The sequence below is a fragment of the Amphiura filiformis genome, chromosome 14, assembly GCF_039555335.1.
Source record: "Amphiura filiformis chromosome 14, Afil_fr2py, whole genome shotgun sequence".
In the NCBI taxonomy this organism is placed as follows: domain Eukaryota; kingdom Metazoa; phylum Echinodermata; class Ophiuroidea; order Amphilepidida; family Amphiuridae; genus Amphiura; species Amphiura filiformis.
In genome coordinates this window covers 48,869,113-48,879,947 of record NC_092641.1, presented here as the reverse complement: position 1 = coordinate 48,879,947, position 10,835 = coordinate 48,869,113, and the positions used below count along the sequence as shown (strand labels likewise).

At 36.0% G+C, this 10,835-nt stretch overlaps 1 protein-coding gene across 1 annotated transcript; it reads left to right on the top strand.

The window, feature by feature from the left end:
* Positions 1-572: 572 nt before the first annotated feature.
* Positions 573-2,641, top strand: LOC140170229 (protein BTG2-like). Its single transcript, XM_072193564.1, has 2 exons — positions 573-1,249; positions 1,850-2,641. The coding sequence occupies exons 1-2, from the start codon at positions 939-941 to the stop codon at positions 2,172-2,174; spliced, it is 636 nt and encodes a 211-aa protein (XP_072049665.1). The 5' UTR covers positions 573-938; the 3' UTR covers positions 2,175-2,641.
* Positions 2,642-10,835: the final 8,194 nt, after the last annotated feature.

Below are 10,835 nucleotides of genomic sequence, written 5' to 3'. Positions count from 1 at the left end.
TTATTTTATTTTATTTTATTTTATTTTATTTTATTTTATTTTATTTTATTTTATTTATATTATATTATATTATATTATATTATATTATATTATTTTATTTTATTTTATTTTATTTTATTTTATTTTATTTTATTTTATTTTATTTTATTTTATTTTATTTTATTTTATTTTAATATTTTATTTATTTTTATTTTTAATATTTTATTTCATTTTATTTCATCTTATTTTATATATATCATGGTCAACGAACCCCTGGGTCTGCTTCAAAGAATTTTGTGTAGGAAAATGCTATAAAATTATTTTGATTGTTTACCAAGAAATGGGACTCCCCTTGTTGAGCTCTTGTCTGCACGTATTCGCGCGCTTTGGAATTCCCTATTTCCAAGCAATGACGACGTTTCCAAAAATAGTTGTTTACTTTCTTCCTTATATGGACGAGTCAGCTGTTTATCATGGTAATAGGGCACGCCTGTTTATGGCGTCACATGCTTAATCCGCGGTTCTGATTGGTCAATCCTGCCCTTCCATCAAATACGTCACGGGGAGTATATAAATGACGACACAAAACAACATTGTTGTTATCGCAACTCAGGCAGCTGGCAAAGAAAGAACTGATTCACAACATCGAAAAATTGCGTGGGATAGGAGCAAATTTACGGAGAGATTCATCATTTTACAATTACTACAGCATTGCGAAATACCGAAAGAAGATTCCAGCAGTGAAGTTGAGCAGACAACAGAAGGTTAAACATTTTTGTGGTTTGGAAAATAGCAAAACATTGGCGCGGAACGGGAGGCGAAACAATTATTATTACAAAGTTGATTCCACAACAAAGAAGTTGGCTTTTCACTCACCAACACTGGCTGAAATCCCAGTAAATTATCGCAAAATAACACATCGTACCGAAGAAGTAAGAACTTGTAATCATACTTCCAATATGAAGGACGAAATTGCGGCAGCTGTTGTATTTTTAATGGGAATTGTTAAAAGAAATAACACCCTAAACCAGGAACAATTAAGTAAGATCGCCGATAACTTGGCAATTGCGTTGATTGAAAAGTACAGGAACCATTGGTACGAAGATAAACCCAGCAAGGGACAGGGATTTCGATGCATCAGAGTCAGTGGTGATGAACCAAGAGACACTGTTCTATTGAAGGTTGCAAGAAAATGTGGATTACGGTATTCAGACCTCAAACTTCCAATGGATTTAACACTATGGGTGGATCCTTCTGAAGTAGCTTGCAGGTACGTTGTTAAACACATGAACATGCACACACAAAAAATACCTTGTTCAAGTTAGCAATAATTTGCTCTCATCTAGACAATGCATCATTAACATGTAATGTCATTTGGCAGGGCACAATATTGAACATGTATGACTGAGTCTGGTAGAAAAAAAGTCCCAAAAAGAATCAACAGGACTTGTATAAATCAAAAAGCTGTATAGAAATGTCGTGGGAAAACATTGAAATTGATATGTCCAGGTTAGGTACATGTAGCTGGGACAGCAGGCCTGGCCTGGAAGTGGGGGAATCCCATATAATTTTGTTTGGGAAGTATACTATTACTATATAGGCCAATGGCCAATTTAAAAATGCACATTCATATTCACCTCACCTGTGTCAGGGGATTCCCAAATTCATTTTAGACTGGCCCAAATTCATTTTAATTTGCTCTTTTTAGCCTGAGCCGGCAATGCGATCGTGATCGAAGTATGGTATTTTTCTTGCAACATTTTGTTGGAATGCGAAATTGAATTTGAAATTATTACTTTGAACTTCATGCAAAAAGAGTTTCGAAAATTAAAGTACTGATACATGACTTTGACATTTTATCTTCCTGCAGGTTTGGTGAAAAAGGTACAACTTGCACACTAGCATCGTTCCCAAGGAAATCAACATCTTCACCGCAATCCGTCTTAGAAAGAGAAAGCAGCTCAACTGGTTCATCTCCCGTCTCCAGCGACTCCGAATCGGACACTGAAACTCCTACTCCTAGCTACCATCATCCTGTAACATTCCAACCTCTTAATTTCATCCCTGATGAGAGTAGGCTATACCAAATGTACAGGAGAAATGGGAGACATCAACAGTACCGGTCCAACCAGGTGGTTTTTGCAGCGAGAGATAAATATAGATGGGTTAATAATCCTGTGATTGTGCACGCATAGTTTAAATGAAAACTTAAGTCAATCTTCCAAATTTATTTCTTGTCCAAAAATCTGAAATCCATTGCATTTTTTCTGATAGCTTTTCGGCATTATTTTTTTGTAGTTTTATGCCAAGTTGTTTCTATTTTCACCAAATGTGGTATTCTTGGAATTTGATATATTTCAAATTTGATTCAGTAGTTTTAAAAAAGAGAATGTACATGATTATTTTTGTAAGGAAATCAATCAAATAGTAATTTGTTATGGAAAAAAATAATAAAATTACAATGTAGATTATTGTGTGCTGAAGATCTTTTTCATGCTGAAACTTTTCTGAAATAGAGCTGATGTTATGAAGGCAAATTAATTCATCAAATGTGACATGATCAAGGGAAATGAGTCGGATGTCGCTAATATTCATTTTGAGATATTGGCAAAGAAAGTGTTCAAATTCTTTTGTTTTAATATTGTTTTTAGTAATTGATAAATTAACGTAACTTAGCAAAGAAAAGTCATATCAACATGGGATTTTCAGTTTCTGAAAGCTCTAAATATCTTTTTTAGAAACACATGTAAAACTCATTTTCAACCAGGGTCGACATGTGACTCATTCCCCTTGATCATATCACAAATGTAATTTTGTAATTTCTACTCAAAAGTAGAGAAATTGTTTATTTTGTTGGATCAAAATCAGTGTTTCATTTCATGACCGTACAAATACGATAATCAACTTTGTAGGGTGGTAACTAATTTGTGTTTCTAGAAGTAATGAAAGTATGACCAAAATTGTTTCCAAAAAGTGGTGTGTTCAACTGGTCATGTTACCCTATTTTTAGTCTTTATGGCCAAGCCAACTCATTGTGAGAGTTTCTGGTAAGGTATGGTAGCCAACCATTCATTCATGACATGATTCTATTACACTTTATCTGAGGCCGTGACACCTTTTCATACAGAAAATCAGATGGGATGTTAGTTTTGGTTTTGGTGGAGGAAATCAAAAAATTAAATAACACAAGTGGGCGGAACAGAAGTACCGTACCGGTAATATATTTTTAAAATACCACGTTTAATATAAAAAGCCTTGGAAAAATAGGACAACATGAACTAGTGATATAGTAAAGTAAGCCATAATTTTGGACCATATTTTGTAAACAGATCTATCTAGAGCACTCTAGGTCTCCTAACATTTTTTCTGACTCATATTGTTGCCATTCAATTTGGTGGAGGAAATCAAAAAATTAAATAACACAAGTGGGCGGAACAGAAGTACCGTACCGGTAATATATTTTTAAAATACCACGTTTAATATAAAAAGCCTTGGAAAAATAGGACAACATGAACTAGTGATATAGTAAAGTAAGCCATAATTTTGGACCATATTTTGTAAACAGATCTATCTAGAGCACTCTAGGTCTCCTAACATTTTTTCTGACTCATATTGTTGCCATTCAATGCAAGTTGCCAATTTAATCATCATCTTGTATACAATGCTATGTAGGTGATGAGGTCACATTGTGTCACCGAGTAGATGATCAATATACCTGGGCGGGAGTTTAATACACCTCGATACTGCCACATCACTGATGAATCATGCCCATCCTCATCACAGTGAAATATTATAAAAAATTTAAATTTTGATGATACAGCATACTGGTAGAATTATTGAATTTATGAAATAGTGCATTGATAATATCTTTTTGATCCATATGGTGTTTCGTTTTGAAAACTAAGCAATTTTTAATTACATCATTGATAATTACTGAATTAGGTGATAGAATAATTGATGGGTCGATAAACTATCTACGCGACTATCAACATGCTGTGTCAACAATTTTAATATTTTTGCTGTGACTGCACTTCTGTTGTAGAAACATCTGGAGACTGTACAGTGATAGTACATTTCACGGCCAGCCGAGTCCATTTATAAATGTCATTCATTTGAGTCTGGCCTTACCCTTGTGCGTAGTATTCAGTGTGCAACACGTGCGCCTTTGTGTGTTTGTTCAAAAGATATTTATATTTGACTCTGGCAGCTGATCAATTAATTGTTATGGGTCATGGAAACTTCTCAAGTTGTATTGATCGAATTGGACAAAGTTCATTCATTGTGTTGTTACTCTTGAGAATAAATTAAGAATATTAGTGATAATTTAGATAAAGTTAAAATAGAATGAAATAGTGTGTGGCAATTTATTACATAAATTCGGAGGCAACACATTTTTGTGGCCTTCATGATTTATGAATATGCAGTACCTGGGCTAAAATTTAGCGTAAATTTATTAATTACAAGAATATGCAAATTAGTTAATTAGAGAAGCAATAGGATAACTTTTCTCTCTTTGTAGTTGTACTATGGTGAAGTCGGGTTTTTTTCACTAAATCAACAGTATTAAATTGAATTGCAACTTTTTTTGTCGGTGCCAATATTGTGACGGACTTAAGCAGCTTTTTTACATGTAAAATTGAATTGTGCAATAGACGGTGTGTCGCTTGTTATATGGTACCGTTTTTGTTGTTATTGATGCTTTTACTGTTGCCTTGATGTGCCATTCTGCCAAATGTGCGAAAATCAATGTTTTAAATTTTTATGGGGGAAGGTTGTAACGTGTAGCTTGTTATTAAAAATTGTCGAGTTGGTTTTGTCAGCGTAATTTGTAACGGCTAAGTGTTACGATTTGCAGTGAATTTGTGAAAGGGAATGATGGAGCCTGTTTTGTCCATAAATTGCAGGGGATTGAAATTAAGGTTTTTCATTTAAAATTGTTCAGCTAGCAATAGAACATAGCCAAAGAGAAATTTACACCTAAAGAGAACAGACTCCCACCATGTATCACTCATACATATTTCCAGTGTATTTTTGGATTATTTTGCTTTGCCCGAGTACACTTCGATTCAAGTTGTGTGTTTGTTTGCGTTTTGCGTGTACTGCATTGTGTCGAACTGCCAATAGCGCTCGCTACGCTAATACAGACGCAAATTGGCATTCCAATTTCCAACTTTTTGCGGGATGTACTATTTTGGGTTCCCTTTGTGACAGTCCAATAGTGGCTTTGCCTAGCTATTTCTGTGTGTTTGCTTTGGTTCTCTCTCTACATGGCAAGACCTTTTTAGTGAACTTACAAATTATGGACTAAACGGGTATCTTGATACAAACAGGTTTTTGAAAAGATTTTTTCTTGAATGTTTTAATTGGTGAAGGCTTGAAACAAGTTTTACGTAGAGTGGAAAGGAGAATTACTAAGTACAAACTGCATACATTGTAGTTACATTTTAACATGCAATTCAAGATATTAAAGCAGGGCTTGAAATACATTGATTACAAGGGCTACTTTGAATAAGATTCTATAAAAAGCAGCCCTTGTGATTGTAATTTTGAAATTTGGGCATTTGGCCTCTAGCCTCCTGTGTATTTTTAGCCCTGATGCGAGGCATGTGTTACCTGCATAGTTTGAAAAATTGTTTTGGTGCTAAAATTTCCAATCATTATGCAGTTTGTCAATATGTTCTTCACTTTGCGAGTTTTGTCGTTTTTAAACTTTGTGTAAATTTGTACAGCATGCTAAATTTATCGTAATGAGTAATGACGTTATTTTGTGCGTCTATCAAATGAGATTTTTAAAAATGTACAGTACTGGATGTTTATTTTGCACTATAGATATGATTGTAATTTTATTTCCAATATTAAATCTATAGAGCTGCTACTCACAGCACGCTGGTACGTTGTACAAAAAGCTTGTAAATTTTCCACAGGAAAGTATTGTATTATTACACGTACCTAGGCTTTGTTTGCCAAAGGAAGTGTAAAAGAGTTTTATAATTTTGTCAACAAACAAAAAATAAAAATCAAATTTGTTAAAAAAATGTGAAAACCTTGCTACAAAAAATAAACCTTACTTGGTAAGAAGTTGAAAATTACTTGAATTTGTTTGTCCGTCTTCTTCATTGTATATAATTGAAAAGTTGTATGCTCCCTTAGTCCCTTTATTTTCTTGTCCTGCTGAATTGTGTACCGGTCTTTTTCTTCCACTTAAATAAAAATTATAAAAAACCACATTGTTTTTATGTTCAATGGAAAGAATTTTAATTTGGTGACATGAATGGGACTATCCAATGACACCTTGATGGAATAGTACAATCACGTTATAGGGGCCTACTGTATTTCACAAGAAATGAAAATATTCTTTCCATTGCACATAAAAAAAGTTCAATATTTGAAAGCTTTGTTGCAAAACCCCTTACATCCACTTCAGCAATTTTGAGAACACATCAAAAAATTATCCAAAAAATCACTGATATTTTTATGGGTTTTAAACAAAAGCAGGTTTTGGTGGGATGCTCATCCTACCCAAGCATCCTGCCAAAAACTGCTTCTGTTGCAAACCCCCATAAATCAGTACTTTTTTTGATAATTTTTTGATGTTTTCTCAAAATTGCTCAACAGGCCTCCAAAAACCGCGGGAACGCGGGAACGGCGTTCCCAGAAAGGTCACAGAATTTTTTTTCTGTCACAAAATTTTTTTTCTCCAAAGTTTTCGGCGACCTTGGAGAACCGCTGGACCTATTATGAAACTTCAGGATCATTCACAGTTAATTAAAAAAAGAAAAAAATCAGAAAAAATTACGAAAAAATTAGTTTGTTATCTGTATTATGCAAACCATTAACTGATGTTTATTTGAGGTAAACACAAGTTAATGGTTTGCATATTAAGGATAACAAACTGTAATTTTTTCGTAATTTTTTCCATTTTTTTTTCAAATTATCTGTGAATAATCCTAACCCTTCAGAATAGGTCCAGTGGTTCTTCAAAACTGCAAAATACTTCTAAAATGTTAAAAATAAATAAAAAATTGTTTTGAGTTTTGACAGTAATACTTTGAAATTTTAAGTTGTGTTTTTTTGTGAAAAAGGATGTAAATTTTATAGAAAACTGTTCCAAAATAAGGCTCAGATTGCACGAGAGAGCATCTAAACCCTGAGAGCTTCCAGGGCCCTTAAGCGGGCCCTGGACCCCGGCCGTTAGGATTTCGCGCTGGTGATGTACGGTACGCGCACATAGGCCTATTTCAGTTATTTCACAGAAAATTTTCAGCACTTGTCATTAAGTTCCCAGACAACAGAAAATTTTCTGGAGGCCTGTTGCTCAAGTGGATATAAGGGGTTTTGCAACAAAGCTCTTCATTGCGCCATGTTCCCCACAAAGACAGCATATTTGTTTGGGCATACACAATTTTTGTGGTAGGAGAACCTGACAGTATTCCCCAGTTTTCTTCCAGCTCCAGTTACATGATTACATCAAAGTGTCATTGAATAGTCCCATTCATACGTATTAACCAAATTAAAAGGTGCCACGGTTTTGGGGTACCTTTTCAGCAATCTTGGTATAGGCAGGTTTTCAGTGGGGGTACATTTGGACAAAAGTCTGCATCCGAAAGTCGTGTTTGGCAATTTAGTTTCAATCCAGTGAAGGGGTGGGATGTGCCACACAACTTTCGGATGCCGACTTTTGCCCAAATGTACCCCCACTGAAAACCGGCCTATACCAAGATTGCTGAAAAGGTACCCCAAAATTGTCAAACATACAACCAGGAAGCTCCCCACTGGAGTTTCAAATGAAAAGTTCTGGCCTGAATGTTTGAAAGATATTATATCAAATTTGATACTGCACAGGGGAGACAATTGTAGAAGTGCCCAGGTATCAATGGCTTAGGCAGCCAGCTGTGGAGAGAGTATTTTTGCCCACATGGCCTATACTTTGTATACAAATCTTAAATTTACACACTCATTTTTTTCAATTTACACACCCAAACCTACAAATCCTGCCTAGTGCCTAGGACCCTGCCTGGTATTGGTAAGCATGCATGCACGCCCGTTCCAGCAGTTCCGAAACCAAAAACACTTCCAAAAACACATAAAATTATAATGCCTTTTATGTGAGACCTCATTCCCATTCATTCCTTTTTTAATTGAGAAAAATACAAAATGGGAAATACGGAAACCCTATCCAAGACCGGGTCCAAGACTTACATGTATTAGCTGACTTTGATACCCTTTTCGAGACCTTTGGAGGCTGTTGTGATTTTGATACCCCTTTTAGCCAGTTCCAGGATTTGCTGGTCTTGTATTTTGTTGGACCAAACTTGCCCACCAGCAAGGCTCAAAATAAGCAGATATGGACCAGGAGCAGGAGGCACACATTTGGAAAAAAGCAGCTCCTGATCCTGAGATTATCTAGTGAACCAGGAGCCATATTTAAAGAGCTATTAAAGAGTCATTTAAATTTCAATTGTACACATTGAATACAAAACCTGCTTTAACTACCAGGGTCTATTTAAAAAAAGAGCCTGCCTGGTTTTGGTGTGGACCAGTAGCCAAAATGTTATGACCAATTGGGTAAATGGCTCCTGGGTGCCTGGTTATTTTGAAGCTTGCCAACCAGTGTACCAAGAGACCTCCCAGTGGCTTGGGTGTATAAATTGTTCCATGTGGGATTTTCCCAATTTCAGAACAATAATGTGATCCATTCCATTGTAGTGAAGTGCATGTGATGTTGTAATATACCCCATTGTACACATTCACTGAACTTGCAGGTTTCACATTAAAATGAGATAGATACTGCCATTGTTCTATTCAGATCATTGGTTTCAGTGATCGTGTTGAAACAACATTGTGTAAATAGTTGAGATTTTGAAATATATTTTTCTTTTTCAGTATAACACAGTCATTTATTTTTTTCAGTCCATTGGTTTTAAGTACAGAGAATTCAACAGCTGTGCATTTTATTCACGCTACCTGTATAAATTTAGCCCAGGTCAGCAAATTAAATAAATATGATTATCCAATTTTAACATATAATTATTGTTTATCATGCAATTTTTTTAACGAAATGGCAGTGTGTTTGATTGTATGGTGTTGTTAAAGACAGTACGGTATTCAGGCGGCGGGTGGCTTGATGGTCGGAAGGAGCCGGCAAAACCGCTTTCGGCCGTATGGCATTTTCGATATACTGGGTTAGTTTTGTGGGGTTCATTTTCGAACCCCAACGGTTTTAGCTTGTATTTATATTATTTATTAACATAGCCCTATTTGTTCGTGATATTTCAAGCGTTTTAAAATTTCAAAATAATCCCATTCAATTACATGGTTGACGATGAAAATTTACTGAATTTAGAGAATGCAATGCGACCACCACCTGACAGTATTCATCCAGTACAAAATTCCAGGAGTGTCAAAAACTGACAAATTACTTCTTGTAGACCTGGGGGATTTTTTTTTCAGCATGAAATTGGGGTTTTCTATGTTTTGTTCTGACCCGGGGTTCTGACTGGGGAGGGATAGCCCTAGTATTGGTGGCAGATGCCCCCCCCTTAGTGTGGCCATTGACACCTCCAACCCCAGCCTCCTTCTTGGTGCGGCCACTGACACCTCCAATACATAAACGCTTTTAGTTTCAGTGCATGGGGCACTTTTTTGTATAATTTAATTGTGAAGCATTTTATGGTGCATGCTTTTGGTAACCTGCAACCCCCGGGGGGGCACTCCCTATCTGAAATGGCAGGGATGTGCCTCGCCATGTTAAAAGTAGGGGCATTCAGGTCAAATGTACAAGTTACAAAAATATGGGGTCATTCAGTACACAACCTAAAAAACATGGGGTCATTCGGTATGAAACTTTGAAAAAAGGATGGTCATTGGGGTAACCAATTGTAAAATGGGAGTCATTGGGTACAGGATTACCAAAAGAGTATTATTAAGTACACATAAATAAGTGCCAAACTGCGAAAAAACAACTTGGCCACCTTGGAAATTGGAAAAATCTCATTATTTCTGGAGGAGAACACAAATACCACCTAAATTTGGGAATTAAAAACGGGGTCATTGGGTAGCAGGAAATAGAACAAAGGGGTCATTGAGTACATGAATTTTTTTAAAGGGGGTCATTGGGTAATAGGTAGGACCATAACACAAAAAAGGGGGTCATTGGGTACAAGCCGGTTTGAAAAAGGGGGTCTATCCCGAGGCACATGATGCATATCTGTTATGGAAGTGCCCCCCCGGTACATAATAATATTGCCAGATTTCAATTTCCCCCTGACCCTCCCCTCCCCCTCGCAAGGAAATTTGTGGGCACTCCATTATTGTACATGGACAGGGGGACATGAATGTGTTGATGCAATTTTCAACATGGGGGCAGCTGTTCAGGGGAAGATGCTGATGGGGTATTTTGGAGGTACTCAAAAACTGTGGCTTTCATTGGCAGATATCTGTTGTTATAAAATCCTCAGTGCTTGTTTTTGTTTCCAGATATGAAATATCTTATTTAGTTATTATATGAGTAAGCAGACACGGGAATGTTCTAAAAGAAGGCCTTACTCGAAAATGGTCAGTCTTTGGGGGTGGGGGAACAAGAAAAAGGGAAGGGGGGGGTTGATGATGATACATAATGCACGGCATGTTGTACATGTAGTATATTGAGAGGCCCACATGTGTGTAGAAACAAAATTTGCCTGACTTAAGGGATCTGGAATGAAGCGTTTTGAACGTTTGACAGTATTTTTGTGGGACATGAGAGCACATCAGACATATCAATTGCATTCTGAATACTGAAGAATGTCTTTCTGATATCAAATAATTTTCATTTTTGAAATTCACAATATAATACAAATTTTATGACAAATTATTAA

Coding starts and splice junctions, on each gene's coding strand:
- LOC140170229 (XM_072193564.1), top strand. CDS start 939: ATGAAGGACGAAATTGCGGCAGCTGTTGTATTTTTAATGGGAATTGTT. Junction 1,250..1,849: donor CCTTCTGAAGTAGCTTGCAG/GTACGTTGTTAA, acceptor ATCTTCCTGCAG/GTTTGGTGAAAAAGGTACAA.